This window comes from Patella vulgata, chromosome 3 (genome assembly GCF_932274485.2).
Source record: "Patella vulgata chromosome 3, xgPatVulg1.2, whole genome shotgun sequence".
Lineage (NCBI taxonomy): Eukaryota > Metazoa > Mollusca > Gastropoda > Patellidae > Patella > Patella vulgata.
In genome coordinates this window covers 52,003,721-52,027,379 of record NC_065881.2, presented here as the reverse complement: position 1 = coordinate 52,027,379, position 23,659 = coordinate 52,003,721, and the positions used below count along the sequence as shown (strand labels likewise).

The following is a 23,659-nucleotide window of genomic DNA, read 5'->3' as shown; positions in this document are numbered from 1 at the left end:
TAAGGATTGTCAGAACTAGAATATATTTTTTGTGTGCCCTACAATAAAATGAAAATTAGCTTTTAAACTTCAAGATGGGGTATGGTGGCTGAAGGGTCCACCTCATGTGCTTTAAATCTTATAAGGTCTAGCATTGAGTCAAGTGGCGTGGTTTCAACCCCACACTTATACATGACGAGGAGTAAGGTCGCCCAATTAACCTTATATAGAGTTTTCTCCGGGTCCTACAATTTTTTTCCCACTAAAGAACTCTACATGCAAATAAATTATTGAAATAAAATAATACCATATTTGTCCCAAAATGAGTTAATGTGTGTTGAGTGGATGTTAAACCCCCATTTCTCTCTCTCTTTTCTTTGTGACAGCCAGCGTTTGAAACTTTACAGGAGTTAACAGAATTAAACATTTATATTATGGACAACATTGAATTAAGTGAAGGTCAATAACTTGGAAGAATAAATAAGCATCTTATTCCAATTTGAACTCATGATTACAATCAAGATTAATGGGGGAATCAATTCAAACTTAAACCACCTTTAATGGATGGAATTATAAAGCCAAACCTAAATCGAACAACACTTGGATTCCAAACATTCCCAAAACTTGTGTCAACAGACAAGGGAGACAATATTTATCATAAGAAACTTGTGGTTATATTTACTACTTGCTTTATGCCATACACCTGATTGTCAAAAAACAAACTATTGCCATAGCTTCATTAATTTGCCAGTTATTTTTAACAACCAGTGAATAGTGGCATTTCCTTCTATTCTACCAATTTGTCTTCTATACAACACCTTTTGTTTATCAGTCCAGGTGTAAGAACCAGACAGAAAATGAAATTACACAAGGCTTAACATCCTACATTTCTGTGCCATCAGGGCATATGCCATGTAGTGGGCTATGAGGGCAATGCTGCTGAGGCAGCAACGTGTCCTGCTACTCTTCATCAAATTCAAATTGTCGAGGGCTCTTTTTAAATGCTTGCAAACAAGCACACAGACCATTTTTGTTTTCGAACTAGACAATTTTTCCTTGTCATGCCTTCTGTACCCACTAACAAGGTCAGAAACTTTCTCAGATAACACAAGAATGAGAACTAGATCCCCCTTGTTGGTGAGCCAGCACCATTCTGACTGATCAGCCACCATGGCTCCAGTAGTCTGATACCCATTTCCACTGCATGTTCAGTATCCCAAGCTTCTCTGGCCAACTGTTTTAGAAATTAGCTTTTTGAATATACATGAACAATTAACTGCAAATAAAACAGTTTATTCTACAATAACATAATAAGTTCTTAGTAATAATTTATAAATATCACAGGATTAGATTTATATAACATAATAATATCAATATAGATTAAAAAGCTATATTTATACATAAAACCATGAATTTCTATTAAAACATGATAGTTAGAAAAAAGGCAAGGAAATACTGGTATGGAAATTGGAATATATAATAAAAGAATCTAACATTATTATGACTTAGTTATCTCTGAACTTAGAATATGACTTCTGCTCTGAATAATCTTAAACTAGCTCTAGTTAATATTTTTCATATTTGCATAAAGCACTTAATGGCAAAGGAATGATTAAATGTATCTGAATGGATTTTACAAATTAATGGATTGATTTATCCAGTTAAATTGTTTTAATGGAATTCTTTTTACACATCTAAATGATTTAAAATGAAAGTGGGATAAATACAAAGAATATAATGTTCAATGGTGCAATCACTCCATTTTAAATATCAAGAAATAATACAAAGGAAAGAACATAATACTATTTAAAAAAACGTCACTTTTAAAAAGTAATGCTGGCATGGCAAATTTTAGTATTTTATAGTACATATATAATGCTGCTTGTAAAAAGGGAGATATTTAAAACAAAAATAGGTACGATCTGTTGATTAATTTACTTGATCTTGAACATAGGCTGATTTTTCTAAATTATAATAGCCAGTAGGTGCTGGAGCACTGCCACTCATAGAGAGGGGTGGAGCACCAGCAGGGTAATTAGGGGTGGTATCAATGAAAGCAGGGAAACCAGAGTTGCCAGGGTAACCTCTCTCTTCTTGGTAAGTTTTATCTTGGATATAAGGTAAAGGTGGATGACTTGTGGAGTATGTGGAATTCATATAATCAGATTTGGCTCTTGCTGGAATCCTACCTTTACTTTTATCCTAAAATAAAAAAGAAATTTGAAACATAAATAAAAGAAGTCAAGATTGAAATAACAAACTGTACCTACCTTAACCAGTAGCAAAGCTTGAGGAGGTGGAGGAGTTATGGGACTTATTTCACCGTGAAATTAAGGAAGTAAGAAAATTACTGTGTAGACAGAGCCACATCAAAGACAATAACCAAGTTTCGCAAATTTAATAATTAATTCCAACATAAATTGTTTGGCAATGGAACATTTAGCTGGGGTCTAAGAAGCAATAAAATGTTCTCAAAAAATGTCCACAAACTTAACTGTGGTCCAAAAGTACTTGAAATCCATAGTCTCAAAATTCCTTGACACCAACAAAAAAGTTCATGTAGTGTTATCAGTGGTATCAAAGGAGTTAAAGGATATCATGAGAATTAACTTAAGCAGTAATTGTAAGAAATCTATAGATGTCCTCCATTTAACAAGGTAACCCCAATATACTCCAAGTGCAAAGACCTTTTAGGCTTTTCATATAAAAATTGTACAACATGTCAGAAATTACTATTAAACATACATTATGAAAGAGCTAAATCTGCCAATTGCAGGTCTTTGTTTAGGCCTGAAATGTTATCTAAATTATTAATTAGACATTAATTAACTTATCCAGACTATAATGAACTCTCAATGTCATCACGATATTTATTGGATTAAAATCTGATCTGCTGCCTAAAACCCATTGATGATTAAATTAAAAAATGGATAATCGAGACTGTTTTTTATCGTACAGACTTTAGTAATGATAGAGGCTAGGCCTCAAATTCAATTGCTAAATTCTCGGTTCAGAGTGGATCAATTAGACAGAAATTTTCAGCAAATTGCTTTTACATTACCTAGTTTTTATCTATTATAGTGAGAATTGCCAGCCCATAATGGGATCACAAACAACCGAGTTGTGATATATTCTTACAATCAAAATTAAATAGACTTTTTTCATTAATATATTATCTAAACAACGAACCTTCATCATTATAACTTGTAATTCGATTGGTCCATATAGATGAGGTTGTAATGGACGGGATTGGGTGAATAAACCTCCTAATGCCGCATAACCTTGATGACCACCTGCTGCTAACGTTTCAGATCTGTCCACTTTTATCTGAATTAGAAGATAATAAATCTGTGATTGAAAATGGTTTTCGACATATTACCCACATTTAAAACAGAGTTCATAATTTCTTTTGTGATGTGTGCAATGCATTGGTGAAAATTTGTGAGTGACCTAGGATTTGTGCCTATTCTTCTCCAATTCAACTTCCAAAATCATATGCTTGCACAATAAATTTTGACACAGGGACCTCTGTTTTTTATATGCGGTATCATCTGTAAAAATATACTGTAAATGTACACATAATATATTTTTCAAACCCCAGATAAAGCTTGTGATGAGTATCAGATTTTAAGAAGTAAAGCCTACCGTTTGAAGAATATTAAGAGCTTGTTTTTTATCATGTTCATATGGAAATGCACTTAGGATGTATTCTTCTCCTAGTTTTGTCTCGTTATCTATTAAAGATCTGTAAACAAAAGAAATATATGTAATTATAATATCAGATACCCCATTTATATCACAAATAAAAGCATTTCTCTATAAAACTGAAATTTTTTGTTGTTAAATACCTCCAAAATAGCACTCTGTTTAGTGGCATAGTTAGGGGAGGTGGCTATTGACTTCATCAACCAAAATAAAGACAAAATATCACAAAAGCCAATTTCCTTACTTTTTTATGGTTTCTAAAACAACAAGTTTATCTTTGTGAATACTGACAGCCCCAATAACATCTTTAGCTTCATGACCTGTCATACTTTGTAGCCTCTGTAATATAATATATGTTCACAGTTCACATATCATTTCATTTCTTTAATAAAATACCAATACCATTAATAATTCTAGAATAAACTAGAACAAGATAAGGGGCAGAAGGCATTTATATATTATAGTTTGTAATTTTACTTCCAGGGAATAAGTCAAAGTGAATTTTACATTATCAACACCAACCACTGATATGTTTCAAGTATGAATTACAAAAAAAAAATAATTCAAACTTGAGCCTCTATATAAACTGTTGAGCAACTCCCTTTTATAGAAAACAACAAGTGGAACTATTAATTGTTGTACTTCACATCTTGAGCATGCATTTGTGGATGCAACCCTTGTGCTATAAATATACAATATCATTATTACTTGAATGGAAGGTATATGGTGCAGGCTGATGTTGGAAAGCAATTAATATTAGTAGTTTTTTTTTTAAACCCTTACTAAGGAAAATAGATGGAGTCTACATAAATACTGTAACTAAATGTACAAATATACTAACTGGTGCCATGATTTTAATTGCTTGAAGTTTATGTGGAGCACATCCTATAGCTGATAAAATACTTGCTGCCTGAAATAATCAATAACAGTATAAAGTTTGAATACAATTTACATCACACTAATTAACACTGTGACTCAGATTCAGAGCCAAACATTCGTTTGTCACCATTGAATTCTGTATTAATGATAAAGATACCTATCACTGTTAAACCTTTAAATCTATAAAACCAATAAATCCTTTATATTTGTTACTTGTTATAATACTCTTTAAAAAAAAGTAGGGGATATTGAAATGCAAATACCTATGCAGGTTGCGATATGATAAATAGTCATAGACACTTGACATGCTTTGAGAGTATTTTCACAGATGAAGAACTTATCGCCCCAACAGAACCACTGCGCTGCACATGCGACACGCAATAGCGCAATACACGTTAGAGGGGTTCATTGTCAAATTTGACACTTCAAGGAAGGGTTGATGAAAACTGCCGCGAGCTGGTTTATCTATCCATGTTTGCTTTCCTATCGGTTCTTGCATTAGATTTACTGTTTAGCGTATCTTTGCTTTAGTGTGTTACGTTTAATTTGATTGGGAGACGTGTTCGTCGACGTCAACATCAACCAACAACACTGCAAGAATTGGCCGTGGCACTGCAAGAGGAGTGGGTCAGATTGCCCCAAATCGTGATTGGACGGTTGATTAGGAGCATGCCACGACAAATTGCTGAATGTCTGAGGACGGGTGGAGAAATTACTCATTATTAAGACAAAAATCAAAAACATCCATTTTCACTTTTGACTGTGTATCTCTTTGCGAGTGAAATTGGGCGGTCAGATAAATGAAATGAAATGAAATGGAGTTTAACGTCCTACTGTTCTGCTCCTAACCTGGGCTAATGAAGACGGGCATACACCATACAGTGTGCTATGAGGGAAATTTTGCCCGGACAGCGGCACTACGGCCTACTCTTATATCGAATTCCAACTGCCAAGGGATCTTTTACGTGCATGCCAATGTGTACACGGGACTTCGTTTTTTCGTCCCATCCGAACAACTAGACAGCTTTCCTTGTCAGCCCCTCCGTCCTGCATCACTGACAAGGGAGAACCACGCCGGAAAATCTGGGTGAACTTTCTCGGCCAATGCAGGGATCGAACACCCGACCTCCAGGCTAGCGAGCTAGCGTCTTACCCACTTAGTCACGTGATCCCCCCTGCCCATATGAACTGTTTATGTTCATGTGTAGGCAATTGGCCTGTTATTAACATACACTGGTTACCTCTAATAAAAACAGCAGTGCATTTTCGCAGTTTTGTATTGTTTCTGAATATCCCCTACTTTTCTTGAAGTCGGATCTAAATGGACTGACCAATTTTATCCGAGTTACGTGAAGATCCGAGTTAGCCGAAGACCAGTTCGGCTCTGAACGTAGGTCTCATTATCGCCCTGTACGTTCAGGAACCGTCCTATTGAATCCGAAATAAAATCGGTTCCCAGTCAATTTTACTGGGCAACCTTTTATTGCTAAATGGTCGTGTGTCTGTCTCAGTAAACGCCTGAACAATGTAAAGGAACATTTTAGTAAGAAAATAATACCTTGCTTACCTCGCTAGAGTCAGTATGTGCAACACAACATGCTGATAAAAATCTGTCCCCTTCTGCTAAACGACTTTGGCGGGCGCCATTGAGGTCTAGATGTGGGGTGGCGTATGAATTTAAGTGGCTTCGCCATATAAGACAAAATGAAATTTAGGTAAGCTGGGGTGGGGAAAAATTAGAATTGGTGAAAAGATGAGAAACTATAGTCAATTATTGCTTTGCCTAGCCCAATTAAAATCGATTTTTTTCAAAAATTCCAATTTCATTTCGTCTTATATGGCCAAGTTGCACAAATTTGTGCGCTGACCTATATTTGGATTTCAATGGCACCAGGCCGTTTGGTAGAGGGGGACATATTTTTAACAGCATGTTGTGAACATACTGCCAATCTGACTTAGGCGAAGGAAAAAAGCTGGAATTAGATCAACAAATTGGACCAAACATTTTGATCCGAGTTGAGTGAAGATCCAACATAGGAAATTCGACTTATGCGCAGAAATTTAATAAGAAAAACGTGCAGGATCAAAGGGTCCAAATGATTTTCTCTGAGTTCAGCGAAGATCGGACTTAAACGAATTCAACTTAATGCGAGGTTTACTGTAGTATAAATGCATTATACTTTAATTTGTTTTATTAACTCAAAAAGTGAGTTGGTATTCAAAAGTGAGCAGTACCATGGACACATGGCAGTACCAAACCCTACGGTATGTCTCTAACAAGATACACAGAGTAAAATGTGAGAGAGAAAGAGAAATGGGGTTTAACGTCCACGACACAAACGACTAACATATGGTTCAATTTGGCCATCCAACCCCCCAGAGTAAAATGTGTGAACTACACCGGAGTGTTAAGTGAGAGTGGGTGTAGCACCATGATACAAAATATAGTTATCTTCTATCAAAATAAGTGCAACATGCCATAAAATCAATAAATGAAATATCACCTGTTTAGCATCAATAGTTCCTGTAGATCGATATATAAATTCTAATTTTCTCCTGGAGGAATCTGTTTCCTGAATAAACATAAGTTTATGAATTGAACTTATAATATAAGCTCATATCAATAACATTTCCCCTAATATTAGTAATAAGCAACTGAGTCTACTACTATTTTTTATGCTGTACCAGATTTCGACTGCCTGGGGAAATGGACCTGGTTTAAGTTGTACATGCAGAAGAATGGATCTTTGGACTTTGGTGTCATATCTCTAGAAATCCAGTTGTAATTGAGTAATGAGACTATGTTAGTAGTACACAGTAGAATTCATAATACCGGTATAGATAAATAGTAAGTGCAGGGGAACTTCACCACACATAATTTACACAAAAACAAGTATATGGACAAGACATAACACGTAGAAATCACAAAAAAATTAACTAATTTGTGACTATGGAGAAAAGATGAAAGCTCCACAAAAAAACATCAGGATATTTCTCTGAGGTGTCAACCATCAAAATGTTTGAGTGTAAGGCCAGATCCCTTCGAAGTTCGAACACTTCCTAAATCCACTCTGGTTCTGTTATTGTAGCAGTATGGCTTAGTTTGTGAAATTAGGGAATCATTTAGTTACACATTGATTTTCAATAGTATTATTACTATAGTATAACTCTTAGTATTATTAGTAAAAAAAATTGGTGTTGCATTTTAATTCATTATTATTAATGTACCAGTATTGATGGCACCAAGACACCAGAGACAAAGTCAGAATTTGCTGTATTAAAAGTTGAACTTACTCTACAGCGAATGTTTATGTTCAAATAAAGAGTTCCCACGTGATTACAAAACAAGACACGCAGAACGTGCATAAGTCAAAGCAGATCTATCAATCATGAATCTTATTAATTATGATTATGAATATGATTATGGTCTTGTCATGTTAATTAATTCAATTTCTAATTAAAAATTTATATAACATTTAAGGCCTAAAGAAAGACCTACATAGGCAGATTTAGCTCTTGAATAATAATGTATCTTTAATAATGTTATAAGTTAAGCCTAACTTTTAAAATGCAAACCTGTTGTTGACGTTGTTACTAAGTTAGGCTATTTTTAAGATAAATGCCAATGCTGCAATGGCAGTGACTGGGAGAAACTAAGTTAACTGTTATATCGATATATTTGGAGATATGTATTTATGGCGGGGCACCCTAACAAGAAATTAATTTATTATCCAGAATAGATTCTATAAAAAAAAGTAAAAAGGTAAATTCGGGAGATGCAAATATTGCAAAGAAAGAGCAAAAAATGATTTGTTTACCTTAGAAACCAAAGTTTATGGTCTGAATAACCTACCTGGCTCAGTAAAGCAAGAAGGTGATTAAATTCACCTGAACTCATTGGACTTGTTGACATGGTTTTACACCTTACTGTTATTTACTTTAACTAAATTCGTGGAAGTAAATAAACAACTCTATTAATCATGACAAGTTACCACGCTTGACAACCGACAATATTCCAATATTCGACTAATGCGCATGTTCAGGAAAACTCTTCAGCTTTAAAATCCCATAATTTCTTAGTTTATTAGTCACGATCTATCAAGACGCTAGCCATTGTCAATCGTGGATGACACATTGTTTCGGGGTGGATTATTAACCTTAAAAAATATAATAATATATGAAAAATTTGTTTAAAAATAATAAATAAATGAAAAAAAAAGAGTATCTACAAAATACAAATATGATATACAGCACAACATACAAATATAATATACAGGACTTCTGAAACCCATTCTTTAATCTAATTGAAATACTTACTGTTAATTTGACACTATATCCCGTTTATTTTTAGAAAACATATGGAAAAAAAAAACATTTAACATAATTTATGCAAAGCAAATCTAAAAAATATAGATTCTATTTTGTTTTTATTTATTAATCGAAATTATTAAAAACAAATGAACAATAATATGTTTAGTGAAAATAATGTAGTTTAAGGAATGTTAAAAAACGGAAAATCAAGTCCACCGAATCCAGCACTGACACCTCCCTCATCTGTGTCTGCCAGTTTTGTTCTCCAAATATGGCCGCAAGATATGTTGTATAACTCCCTATCTTTAGCCCTAAAAATAAACAAACATAGGAACAAAATCAAAGAAACGAAACGAAGACAGGCATTAGCCTTGGGGGACATTCAGTCCCGGAAGCGGTATTTCCGGCTACCCTTCATTACATTCCAAATGTCATGGGTTCTTTTACGCGCATGCCAATGTGTATACGGGACCTCGGTATTTCGTACCCCACACCACTGACAAGGGGAAATCACACTTCAAAAAAATCTCAGTCAAGATCGGGATCGAACCCAAACCCTGTGTAACCCTCTGTCTATTGTATAAATGACTTTCAAACAACTTACCCAATGAAACATCCAAATATTCCTAACTCGGATACACAGTTTAACTTGATAAATGGTACTCCAGTTTTAACTATATAATTTAACCGAGGTTTACTATATATTCTATCCATCAAAACATAGGCACTTCTCTCCGAAGATGTTGCTATGCTTAATAAAAACTCTTTCATTTCTTCGCCATACAAATTGTTGCCTGCAAGAAGGAAAAAAACAACAAAATAGTCATGGCATTCATTTACCACCTCTGATTATTAGCATTAAATACGGATGTTGGTTTTCAAAGAATTAAGGCTTGATATACTTGTTCGCAGGGAGCCTGGAGCATGTCGTGGGCACCATCACTTTGACACCGGTACTAGGAATGGCAGTAGCCCTATATTAAAAACGTTAGAAATGTATTGTGAATATTTTATATTGTTATTCTTTCAAAACACATATTTATTATGTACCCTGGTGATGATATGTTGTGTGCAGCTTTATAAAAGGCAGATAACTGCCTGAACAACAGAAAGTTTTCTAGCTTTCATTCACAAGGCCCGTATCGGCTATCTCTAAAGCCGAAAAGAATTAGCTTATATTGGGACATTAGTAGAAAATATTAAAGATGATGGTGGACACTTTCATGTAATATTTTTTTTTCTTTCTCGTGGATCATTCTCCAACGACAGTTTGAACAGTTTTGTAATAGACTTTTTTTCGAAAATATAATTCTTTCTATGGTATCGCAGAACATGTTTTGAAGTGATGCAAATACTGCAATACAATCGAAATAATTCACGTAAAGCCCATTTATAGAAAGAAAGAAGGAATGCTTGTTTGTTTTTTACCCTGGATTTGGCTGTGTGTGCTTTTGCTAGTATATCATAATTTAGTAATACTTTAGCACTAAATTCTAAATTATTGCTAAATCTCCCCCACCAAACAAAATAAAAAGTTTCCACGAGGGCTATATACGCCCGATGAATCCGACAAGGACCACAAAACATTCTTCGCGCTACTGAATCGGACGAGTATTTCATCAGTGCTCTGAATGATTAAGGACAAATGGGCAATATGAACCCTTTTACATAGGACTACAAATACGAAGATTTAATGTGATTTAAATGTGATGGAAATTCATTGAATATTCACGATGGCAATCCATGAAATCACACCGTTTTTAATTATTTCTGTTCGTTGAGTTCCTTATTCAGGACATTATTCTAAACATGTATTTCACAGAGAATATTTTAATGGTTTCGGGGCTCCACATACTGGAAACTCATGGCGCCAAGTGGCAAGTGGGCCTAAGCCTATAAAGAAAAAATAAAAAAGAGAAAGAAAAAAGAAAAAAATAAATGAGAAAGAAAGGAGAAGGGGAGGAAAGAAAAGAAAGAAGCAGGGAGAGGACAGGACACATGACAGGAGAAAGAAAAGATAGGAAAACAATGACTGACAAACAACACAAAAAAAGAAGTGTACTACAAAGAAAGAACCTTATGAGTTTAACCTCATTATACCGAGAACCGTGTAATTCATCTTTTAACTTGAAAAATGGGTTTGCGGTTGTCAATTTTCAAAATTTTCCTGGGGGTAGACCCCCCCCCCCCCTCGGTCGCTGGCGCGCCGAAGGCGCGTACTTGTGTGGGCCTTTGTCAATGACTTGACAGGTGGGCCGAAGGCCCACCAGTCCGGCACTGGCATTGGGTGCTCTGAAATGAGTAAACATATAGAGCGTAGTCAGAACTAAGATGGCGAATGTGAAGATTTTTGAAAATATCAAAACTTTATGGCAACCTGTATAAATGGATAGACACGTTTGGTCAAGCGTAATACTTACACGTCCAATAAATTGTAAATGAATACACCAAAGTTGGCATTGTACAAGCAATAAGTAGTTTAGGTGAACATGTATGCTTCGTAATATCAATCATGACAATCTTTATCTTACCTCCACCCTCTCTTTGTGGTTTTAAAACAAACTGATCAGGATTATTGACAGCCATGTTTAAAGCTTTATCACCTTCTTCTCCCTATTGTACATAAAAAAATAAAAATAAATAAAAATATAAAATGTACAATAACTCATCAATAATCTCGATAAGAGTACCAATAAATTATCCAGTATTACCAGGAAGGAAAGTTCCCAAAGCACTTATTTATCTAAATGCAATTGTGTATACTCATATGTCTTTTAAATAAGATTGCCAGTAAATTATCCAGTATTACCAGGAAGGAAATTCACAACACAATTATTTTTTTAAAGACCATAATATTGTATTCCCATAACTATCTTTTTAATGGACAAGACCGTGGCCACAGAAAATGTGCCAGACATTTGTTATTTACATCTCCATGTAAATTAAATGTAAAATCAACAGCAATTTACTTACCATATCAAGTGAATATTGACCAGCAAATGTAGATTGTATTAATTGTTTAATTGATATATCTGATATATATTTATCTAATATACCAGGTTTAGCTAAAACTTGTTGTATTTTCTTAGCTCCTACCAGTTGATATTGTATAGGTGGACATTTTATACACCAGGCTTTCTCTAATTCTAATCTTATAGTCCAGATCTAAAATTAAATATCGTCATTTTGTTAACCCATGCTAATATTTGCATATTTCTGCGGATTTCAGCTAAAACATTCCTATATTCATTAAATGTATACAAATATAACATTAAAAGAGAACCTTGACTATGGAGGACATACCCTAGATCTAATCTTTACGAGAAGAGACGATGTTGACCTTTTCAATTTAACGGTCATTAACCCACTTCTCAGTGAGCATACTGCTGTGCATTTCAGTTTATCATTTTCGCTTAAGAACTCAGATTCAACTCCAAAAGTAATCAAATACAGAACTTTTAAAAAGATAGAACAAACTGAACTTTCAAAGAATATATTTCCAGTAAACTGTGTTCAGACGAAGCAGACAATTACTCTTGTGTGGCGAACTCCTACAAATTTTCAACCCAGAATTGAAAACTATTATTGAAGACCTTGCTCCAGAGGTTAACCACAGGACTTCTTATAAGCCGAATTGTCCTTGGTTTGACGGATCAATCACAGATGCAAGACGGGTCCGGAGAAAGGCAGAGAAGAGATACCTCAGAACAAAGCTGGAGATAGACAAACAGAAGTTTAAAGAAGAGTGTGAAAAAGTCGCAGACCTAGTCATATCAAGTAAGAGGGATTATTACAAACAGAAAGTGCTAAATTGTGGAACAGATTTCAAGAAACTATTTGCAGTGACAAACATGCCTTTGAACCGAGAAAAAATGGGCAATTAACTTCCCAAGTATACCTTAATAGAGGATCTCGCGAACCAATTTACCAACTTCTTCAATGACAAAATCTCTAACATCATGAGTGGCATTATGGAGGTCCAAGCTTCTATATGATGTCAACTGTACCATCCTACAGAATACTAGCAACCTCGACCATATCAAAACTCGAGCTTTATACAGAAGTGTCATTGCAAAAGATTATTCTTGAGACAAAATCAAAATCTTGTGAACTAGATCCTTTCCCTACTTCCGTTATTACTGCCCTTTCTGTTGAAAATAGTGAACGCATCCCTACGCGTTGATGCCATATGCATGTAATATAACATTGAGATCGTTAGACAAAAACCTATTGACAATACCGCCGATACATCTGGAAACAACAAAACGATCAGTTTGTTGTGCAGCACACTACTTGTGCCCCCCCCCCCACCATATTCAAATGATATCATCACTGCATGTGTTTAAACAACAGATAAAGACTCCGCTTTTCACAGCTGCTTTCCAAGACCAGTATTAAAAAATTTGCCTAGCGCAAAAGAAGCTTTAATTAGTACATGTATTGTTGCGTGAACATAAATTTAGATATATTATTTGTCGTTTATGGGCGTCGTTTTATTGGTATATTCTAGCTAAGTTTCGTGATCTTTTGGAAATCGGGACCGCGGGGGCTCAGTGAGTAAGGGGAGGGCTTACTAAAGGAGCCCGAGGTTTGATCCCGGTGTTGGCCAAGAAAGTTCCTCGGGACTTTCCGGCGTGGTGACCCCCTGTCAGTAATAGGACGAGGGCCAGGCAAGTAAGCGTTGGCGTGAACGTAAAAGAACTCTTGGCAGTTGGAATTCGATATAAGCGTATAGGCCGTGGCGTCGCTGTCCGGGTAAAATTTCCCCATTGCACACTGTATGGTGTATGCCAGTCTTCATTTTTATTTAGAGAATCGGTTTTGTCCAATATAATCGAATGGTGCTCTCTCCGGGGTCAGTGCCCGGTAACACCAGCATAGCTTACCTTGTCAGTATAATCTGTAGGTGCATACCCTACTCTATAATATACAACACCAACTTCTTCTTTATCTCTAATAATATAAATTTATTTAATCAAAATATTAGTATACATAGACGATTTTGCATTGTCGCATTCTAATTGCTTTGTGGGTGGCATATTTATCGTCGCGCTTGAATATGAATCATTGACAATGTTGCCTGGAAAGCGGCGATTCCACCCATTCTTCTTCTAATTCTAGGGATGGCTAAGAGAGTAAGACGCTGGCTCGCTAGTCTAGAGGTCGCGTGTTCGATCCTTGCGTTGGCCGTCGAAGTTCATCGTGATTTTCCGGCGTGGTTTCCCATTGTCAGTAGTGGTGTAGGACGGAGGGCCTGACGTTTGGATGGGACAAAAAAACGAGGTTCCGTGTACACATTGATGTGCACGTAAAAAAACCCTTAGCAGTTGGAATTTGATATAAGAGTTGTCCGAGCAAAATTTCCCACATACACACTGCATGGCGTATGCCCGTCTTCATAGTCCGGTAGGAGAAGGATAGTAGGACGTTAAACCCCATTTCTTTTCATTTCTTCTAAATGGTTTATAGATGATGGTTGGCCATATTATAGAGACAAAGAGTCGAACATACCTGACTATCGAGTCTAGATCAGTATCAACTTGTATCCAAACTCGGTTTTCGTTCAGTACAGCGACATTACACATTTTCATTTTTTATATTTTTTTTATCAATTTTGGTATAAAAATTCTCAAATGTGAGTTCCCACCGCTCTATTATATATACAGTTGGAGGTAAGCTGTATCAAATAAAAAAAAATAATTACATGAAATATTTTCTGTCTTCTGTCAATTTTCCCACTTTTACTAGTTCCTCAAAAGTATTTCTAATAATTTTTATATTTTTGTTCTGCTTATAAATTTCATATTCTAGAAGTCGTTGGTCCATGATATTTCTTTCATTGTGTGACACAATGAACAAAATGACAGCCCTGAGAAAAAAAGGTGTAAATGGATTGAAATGTTTATTATTGCAAATCCGAATAAATATAAGTTTATTTGATAACATTCTACACGACACATAAGTAAGATGTTCTAAGAGTATAGGCATACCCTAACTTGTGCACGGCATACATAATTTAGTACTTGTTTGAATTTAAAAAAAATAGCGCTTTAGAAAACGTTCAACTGTACATTCATAAATAAACGCAGATCAAATATGCTAAATGCCTATATTGGAATACGTGTTTGATTTCTTACTCTGGATTTCCATACATTCCCCAGGCGTTTACAAATCCTGATGCAAATCCATACGTGGATTGACTATCTGGTATCTGGAATTATAAACATTTATTATAACAATAATTTTATGTTTGGATAAAAGAAAAAAAAGATTTGAAAAGTAAAAACAACAAATTAAAGACCGCTATCAACTCTAGTCGTACCAGCTCTAGTCATACTTTCATCTTACCTGGTTATATGTATATTTCACGCCAGTCAGGCCTAATATATACCTTTAAAAAATAAACATAAAATAATCGTTAATATAAATGCAGATTTATTCGTACCGCTGAATAAAGAAAAAGTAGATGTCCGTTGTTTAGTTAAATTGAAAGACGATTTTCTCAAAGCTGTGTTAAAATATTACAAAACACCTATCACGAATTTTATTCTAAACTAAACAATACTGAGCCATTTTTCTATAAGCACGAATAGTGAGTATTTTAATACCAAAAGTAAATCTCTATCACAAGTAATTTTAAGATCGAAAATTATCAATTATACGCAGTTTGTAAAATAGGGGTAATGGCTCGACTTGGCCACGCTCATTGCGGCCCGATATTATGGTTATTTGATAATTGTTATAAACTGTAGAATGTAGACTTATACCGATAAAAATCAGCCAGTTTCGACCCAACACCTCCAAAACCAGTGGCTATGGTATTCAGCTCAACTTGTTTTAACTGTAATTTGGACGTGTCTTGGTCTTCATCTAACAGAAAATCGTTTCTAAATAAACCAAACCATACCGGCTAAAATAGAAGAATTGTTAATTAAGTCCATTTCATTGAAAAGAGGGAGACGCCATGGCTCGGATGGGGCAGGCTAACTAACCAGGCAAGTAACAGCGCCTAGTTATCCGGATGGGACGAAATTCCGGGGTCTCTTGTACACGTTAAAGAACCTTTGACAGTTGGAATTCAATTTCAGTCAGAGTAAAATTACCCCATAACACACTGTGTGGCTTATGCCTGTCTTCATTATCCCGGTCGGTGTAGAAATGCATCATAGGGGGTAAACTCCATTTCATTCATTCACTTAAACATACATTATGCAAGAGCTAAATCTGTCTATTGCAGGTCTTTCTTTAGGTCTGAAATGTTATCTAAATTATTATTAGACATTAATTAACTTATCCAGAGCATAATCAACTCTAGACGGCATCGCTAGCCTGCGATCTTAAGTGGACTGTGATCCGATTTACTGCATAACTTTCCTTCTCGATTAAACGATTAAATGGATAATCGAGACTATGCTGCTTAACTTACTGACTTTAGTAATGATGACCGAGTCTAGGCAGAAATTTCATTCGCTTAGTTCTCGGTTCATAGTGGATCAATTTGAATGAAATTTTCAGCAAATTGCCTTTACGTTATATAGTTTTTAATTAGTATAGTGAGAACTGCCAACTCGTTATCGAATCTCCCATAATGTATCTTTAATAGAATGCATATTTTTCTTTTAGGGAATAGATTTTACCTGAACCCTTTCACCATTCCTGACCGCCATGTAAATATTCCATAGTTTCTTGGTAAATTCATCCACATCTATAATACTGAAATAATTTAAAAATGACGCAGACTGGGCAAAACGTCGTTGAACTTGGGTCTGTTTCAGTAAAGCATTAAACAAAAAATACTCGTTTAATAACGAGTAATATATATTTCCGTAATGCTATGTTCCCACGATTCCTGCTACGATTGAAATTGTGTTTTTTTATCGTCGTGTAATCTTGGTGGTCCTATCAGGTCTTAACATAATATATGAAATAGAATCCCAAACGGGCTAATAAAAACGGACGTACGCCATATAGCTTAGAGCGGAGGGTCTGGCAAGCAACAGCTTCTAGTCTTTCGGAGGGTGCTAAAAAAAATCGAGGTCCCATGTACACGTTGGCGTTGACAGTTGGGAAAGAGAGAGAGGGAGAAATGGGGTTTAACGCCCACTCGACACAAACTAGGTCATTTCGGGACTAACACATGGTTCAATTTTATTTCAATAATTCGCTTGCGCGTAGGGGTCTTTAGCAGTTGGAGGAAACCTCGCCAATTGACTCAATGACCTACCGTATGATACAGCGCGCACGTGCTAACCATTTGGCCATCTAACCCCCCTTTGACAGTTGGGACAGTTGGTGTAGACGTTTAACGCCCCTTTTCCTTTCATTTCGGAGTAAAAACCGAAAAATAATACAAAATTAAAAGTTGAATAATCTTACTGTTTAAATGATTCTTGTAATAATTGATGATCCATAGCAACATGATGCATCAGCCGACTAAAATATACAATAGATTTGGTGGCTTGTTGTAGATTAGATTCAGGTATTGTTGTTGGAAACAAAGTAAATGGTGCATGCATGTACAACTTTATCTTGATCTTCTGATAAATTACTCGGTCTCATTGATATACCTGTAATTAATAAAAGATTTCCGTTTCGTATGTTCGCGCAATATTTGACAACAGTTGGGTATAGTTGTGAATTATATACCTATGGGTGAAAATAACAAAAATTTCCGACAAAGATATTTAAGACAGATAGCCAAAATAAATATAAGTACTCTTTTTACGTTTTATAGTCCTCTATAAAATGGTGGTTATGCCTTCTGAGTTTTTATAATTCGTTTTATTTAATGTATTAGCTACTATATCAGTACGAAAATTGCATATGCCTTAATTCAGAAATTCCACGGTTCCGACAGACAGGAAATGGTTAGATATGTTAAGTTTATACAAAACTGATAAACAAATTGATACGGACAATATAATGATAATATTGTAAACAGTGTTAATAATTCATGGAGACTTTTCCACTGTATCCCCCGATGCGCCAATAAAAATGTGCGCACCTATTTACCGGGTAAGACTTGTTTCAGGCGCTTTATGAATTATCTAAGTATCGGGTGATATCCAAACAATTCCTCGCTTAATAAACGACTTTTTGTCTAATTTGCCAAATCTACGAGGGCTGGTTGAAAAATTCTAAGCCTATCTGTGAAAGACATGTACAAAGTCAATGGTTTTCATTTATTTTTCTATGATGCAAGGTCCGAATGCTGGTCAGGAAGAAATTTTCTTCAGTCACCCTAAAAAAAGTCGCTCGCAGCTGACATGACTCCATCATTACTCGAAACATGACGACCGGCTAGTTCCCTTTTCAATTTTGAAACAGGTGGCAATCACCGATTTATGAACCAGAGTATTGTCTTGGTAAGCATTCCCCGTCGCGTAACTTTGATAGCTTCACACAACTGTCTCAGTAGATCAGAATAATATCTTCCATTGATAGTCTGACCTTTTTCAAGATAGTCAGTCAGCAGAATACCTATGGAATCCCAAAAGACTGAAGCCATCACCTTTCCGTTAGAATGAACCGACTTGCCTTTTTGGGGGGACTGGTATGGTGGCTGATTGGTATCATGTCGTAATGTCGTCTTTCATAACGCGACAACCCGGCAACCCGACATCACGACGTTTCTACACGACATTACGACATTACGACAACCCGACACCACGACATTTTTACCCGACATCACGACATTTTTACCCGACATTACGACACTGGCGACTCTGGATGCTTCCATTGTTTAGACTGAATTTTGGATTCTGGTTGAAAGTAATGAATCCAGGTCTCATCTATGGTTGCAAATCTGGCTAACCAAATTATCAGGATCTGCTTCAAAACGGCGCAGATTGTCACGTTATGTCAGGAATCTGACACATTTCTGATCCGCCGTCAAGAGCTTTGGCACCCGTCGAGCAGAAACTTTTGTCATTCCTAACTCGTTGGCGATAATGTGGCCAACCCTCTCATGAGAGATGCTTACAACTCTGGCAATATGTCGAGTGTCAATCGTCGATAAGTCATCACCATGTCATGCACCCGGATAATGTTTTCTTAAATGGTTGCTGTTGATGGTCGTCCAGGACTCAGGTCATCGTCAAGGCTCTCTCTCTCTCTCTCTCTCTCTCTCTACTACTACTACTACGCTTAAATTCCGTAACCCACTTCTTTACTGTAGAAAAGGGAGGGGCACATACCTCCTATAGTGATGACCGTGTCGGCATGTATCTGTGTTGGGGTTAGTCCTTTCAGTTGCAGCTACTTGATGTCTGCCCTATAGCCAGTTTTGTCCATTTCTGGTGATTTCAATAGGTATGGTATAGGTTCACAGGATGGTCTGGTACGAAGACACTAATAAAACTGGGGTTGCAGTTCATAATGTCTATGATTCGTTCAATGAATATACTTGTTGGTGTCAAAAGTTTGTTTCAACCCAATTGATGTATCCTTTTCAGGCTTAGAACTTTTCAATCAGCCCTCGTAAAATATATAATGTATTTTTATGTTGGGCAATAGTGCCTAAGATTATATTAACTTTATATCATACCATGTGCCAATGCCCAGTCTATAGCTTTTAATCTGATATCTTCGAGTTTTTCCTCAGATAAATCTCTAGTTACACAGGAGGTCATCTTTGACTTCTAATTCATGTATTTTTATGATTTAAACAAAAGAAGAAAGAAATATTAAAAAATACCCATAGCCTTTAATTTGATTTCTATCAGATATTTGAGAATTAAATGTCAGAAATAGAAAACAAAAATGTATTTCAAGAATGATATAGCACCACCTCCATTTAGCACCAATAAATATTCAAAGCTCTGAAATAAAGAGCACACAAAATGACAAAACAAAATTATATGTATTTACAGCTATACACTCTACAACAGTTTCACATCAATCTGATTAACATTATTCGACACATTGCCGTTTTATGTGCCAGGCGCTCTACAATAATTTTCAAGTTTTCGATTACAATTATCTAGCTTATTGGCGCATGACGTCACAGGAACTACACATACGATATACATGTACACTAATCATTATCTCAGCTAAAAATAAGCAAACATTTTATATATATTTGTATTATTGTGAGTTGTGGAAATTCTAGTAAAATAAAGGGACATACTGTACCTTTTTTGCCTATACACAGCAGTATCTGGCCAATTTTTATTCCTATCACGCTTCAATTAACATTTGACTCTTTAAACCAATGAATACTTACTCCAAAGCTTGCGTATAAAATACGTGTATTAAAAGTTAATATAGAATGAATCAAGCTGCATTGGAATTCAACCCATTTAGTTTGTGTTCTTTTTGCAACGTTAGCCAGTCCGATAAACCTTATTTTAATTCAGTCGGATGGCGAAGGTAATAGACCACACGCACTGCTGTGGCGACTTCTTTGGTGATCTACAAACTAATATTAACTATAGCCAAAGCCCAGTGGTTCTCACCCTTTTTTGCCAACGGCACACCTTGGAACACATGAATAATTGGCGGGACACCTGGCTAAATATATAACAAATATGACTTTTTACAAAATAAAAACATGGCAAGTCATAGAGGCATACAACCGTAGACAGAGACTAGTCATAGACACATAGAATGACTGAAACTAAATAAAGAAAAAACGCAGCTATAAACTTGTTTTATTGATAATCGGCTGATTCGGACCAGGCTGATTCGGACCAGATTCTTGGCTGATTCGGACCAGATTCGTGGCTGATTCGGACCATGAAAAGGCCGATTCGGACCACTATTTGAATGACGAGAGTATTTAAAATATTATGTTTGCATATATTTGATAATATACTAAGCATCAAAAGAAGCGTCAGGTTGGTATGTTACTCTAAATAGACGCATTGCATAAAATTTGCCAAATGTTTTTATTGTATATTTGTGACCACATCTCCAACTTTACCTGAGCAATAAGGCTCCTTCCCAAACACAGAATTGAACCCAGGAAATGTTCTCAAAAACGCAACCTGACTTCTGAGATGGTAATGTGTTCTTCATGATTTTCATGTAACTCATGCTGCACGTGCTGTTCACCGGGACCAGCCCTATGAAATGCACCTCATACCTGGTTGAATCATTCACACTACAACGTCAGCAGCATGCCACGACTCACGACAGCTCAGGGGAACCAGGCGCTCTGAAGAATCGAAGCTGGCCACACTGCCAGTCACTTCCAGGTCAATGTTCGGAACATCTACAGGCTTCAGCAACACTTTCGGGCCACCAACACCACGGATGATCGCCCCCGAACTGGTAGATTAAGGGTTACCACAAGGCGACAAGACCGCCATGTTGTGCGACAGCACGTGCAGAATCCCTTCACACACAGGCATCTGAGACAGCACGTCATACCGTGGGAACACACGGAAGACAATCAAGGTATACCCATACAGTGCGCCGACGTCTCACCAGATAGAACATCCATTGCTGTAGACCTTACCGTGGACCGATCCTCACCCCTTGCCATCGACGTGAACGTCTACAGTTTGTCCAACAACACCAGAACTGGCGACACAGGCAATGGAGAACTGTTCTGTTCACAGAGTCGGTATTGCGTATCAACTGCATATGGCAGGACCAGAATATGGCGTCGACGTGACCAGCGTTATTCTGACCAATGTGTCATGGAACGAGATTCATGGGGAGGTCCTGTGGTGTTCCAAAATCTTGGTCCAGGGAGAGGAGGAAGCATCACAGCAGTGCGCTACATCGATCAAGCTCTCAGACCCCACGTCATACCACATTTCGCACGTCATCGAAACAACGTTTTCCAGCATGACAACGCCCGTGCCCACACCGTCAGATTTACTCGGGACTTTTTACAGCAGAACGGTGTCAACGTTATGCACTGGCCAGCCCTTAGTCCCGACTTAAACCCAATTAAACATCTTTGGGATGTAATTTAGAGGAGACTTAATAACGCCGTACCGAGACCAAACACAGAGTGTGGTTCCAGGTGCCAATGGCGTTAATCAGTCGTTTGGTCCACTCCATGTACAGACGCTGCGCTGCTGTTATTGACACTCGCGGTAGACACACCATATATAGACTGTGTACAGACTTGGGATTGTGATGAATTAATCACTAATGTGTCAACATTACTGTTCACCAAAAATTGCTTTGATCCATTTAGTAAGTCTTTTTCTAGAATGATTTGATTAAAGTGTCTCTCTGATTTTGAAATCGTACTGACGGGTTTTTTTTTGCTGTGTAGTATATGACAAAAATGACAATAAATAGTGTAATTAGTGATTGATTATTTCAATATCAATGAGCTAAATCACAAAAAAGGTGCTTCACATTCTTGGCTGATTCGGGCCAGATTCTTGGCTGATTCGGACCATGATATTTAAATGACGAGAGTATTTAAAATATGTTTCCATATATTATGACAAAAATGACAATAAATATTACCCAGTATTATTAAATAGCTGCATACCAGTATAATCTCTGCAGCGAATAGCCCAATATCATAAAACAGTGGCATTACGCGTATATACCAGTATATTTACCGCAACGTAACTGCGAAAATTTGCAATGAATGAAGTTGAAATAAGGAAAGACAATATTGTTCTTTGAATAATATTTTAATCATTAAATATCATTTTATGGGTGCGAAATCAAATAATTCTTAAAATGTATACCGTATTATTATATAATTATATAAGATGGCCATCAGTCGGATTTTAAATGACTTTTTTTTCTGTAAAATAACTATTTCAACCCTCTATATGGAAATCGTCCGGCGGTGGCAATAACAAGAAGTTTTTACAGATGTCCCCGCTGTTTCTTGAAATGTTATATACATGTATTATACGTTACATAACAGAAAAGTAGGATACTAAAATAAGTTTTAAGGAGCAATTATGTGAGCTACTACTACCTGGTGCCTTAACGTCTAAAATTTCGCTGCACACTTAAGAAGATCTAGCGGCACACTGGTTGAAAATCACTGCCATAGCCTGTCATCTTTGGCCTGCAGTCGTGGTTTCGATCCCTGGTGTGAGCGTATGTGGTTTGGAGATAGGTTTCCTCCCACAAACTTGTCTGCAATATAATTCTCGCTGGAAGCTGGCGTTAACACCACGAATAACAACATAATATGCATTCGAGGGTGGGGGGGGTGTAAGAGTGTTTCGCAAAGTCGTTTTTGGGAGAGGTCTCAATTAATTATGAATGGACTGAATTAAATTGCTGTAAGTAATACATGGACCTTATAATGTATTATAAGGTCCATGATATATAATAAACACTGACATTGATTACATATGATTTTGTTCTGGTCATTGTATGTGCTCTTTAAAGTATTACTATTGAAGTATTCGTTTATTCTCTAAACTTTCAAATAAATAATCATAATCAAACATTTTCTACAATAAACAGAATCGTTACATACCTTTTGATTCAAGTTAAACGTCATATAATTTGTTCAATGTTAAAATGACTTCCTTGGCTTGTGCCGTTAAAATAATCGCATTTTCAACAGCCATCGGTATTTCTTTTTGAAACCATCCACCTGTTGTGACTTTTGAGGTGGATGGTGGATAATGTCTGCAAAAAATTGTTCTTCACCATCTTTTTACGTGACATTGTAACTTTAATTGGTATTTGGTTTCAACCGCCCCTTTAACGATTTGGTAGAGATGAAAGTGGAACGTGAAGCCCTGACACGTGAAAAGTATCTGGATATTCGAGATAGTAAATGTTTAAACATTCGTTGCAATGTGAAATAGTCTCGAAAACCAGACTTTTCTACATCATCACT

The 23,659-nt window shown here is 36.3% G+C and overlaps 2 protein-coding genes across 4 annotated transcripts; both read right to left on the bottom strand.

Moving 5' to 3' along the window:
* Positions 1–1,256: 1,256 nt before the first annotated feature.
* LOC126814652 (uncharacterized) lies at positions 1,257–8,867 on the bottom strand. The gene is made up of 7 exons (XM_050539945.2): positions 8,417–8,867; positions 7,068–7,136; positions 4,526–4,594; positions 3,929–4,023; positions 3,625–3,724; positions 3,169–3,306; positions 1,257–2,181 (listed from the first exon to the last, which is right to left on the bottom strand). The coding sequence occupies exons 1-7, from the start codon at positions 8,474–8,476 to the stop codon at positions 1,909–1,911; spliced, it is 804 nt and encodes a 267-aa protein (XP_050395902.1). The 5' UTR covers positions 8,477–8,867; the 3' UTR covers positions 1,257–1,908.
* Positions 8,868–8,973: 106 nt separating this feature from the next.
* LOC126814649 (glutathione synthetase) lies at positions 8,974–23,652 on the bottom strand. 3 transcript variants are annotated; one of them, XM_050539939.2, is made up of 13 exons: positions 23,291–23,652; positions 19,421–19,514; positions 17,251–17,441; positions 16,512–16,587; positions 15,642–15,784; positions 15,223–15,265; positions 15,012–15,085; positions 14,579–14,743; positions 13,761–13,827; positions 11,848–12,039; positions 11,406–11,487; positions 9,479–9,668; positions 8,974–9,185 (listed from the first exon to the last, which is right to left on the bottom strand). In XM_050539939.2, the coding sequence occupies exons 3-13, from the start codon at positions 17,388–17,390 to the stop codon at positions 9,056–9,058; spliced, it is 1,302 nt and encodes a 433-aa protein (XP_050395896.2). In that variant the 5' UTR covers positions 17,391–17,441; positions 19,421–19,514; positions 23,291–23,652; the 3' UTR covers positions 8,974–9,055. The 3 variants fall into 3 exon arrangements, with proteins under 3 accessions (XP_050395896.2, XP_050395897.2, XP_055955416.1); XM_050539940.2 differs by lacking the exons at positions 19,421–19,514; positions 23,291–23,652 and adding an exon at positions 19,071–19,379; XM_056099441.1 differs by lacking the exons at positions 14,579–14,743; positions 15,012–15,085; positions 15,223–15,265; ... (3 more) ...; positions 19,421–19,514; positions 23,291–23,652 and adding an exon at positions 14,386–14,474.
* Between the last annotated feature and the right edge of the window lie 7 nt (positions 23,653–23,659).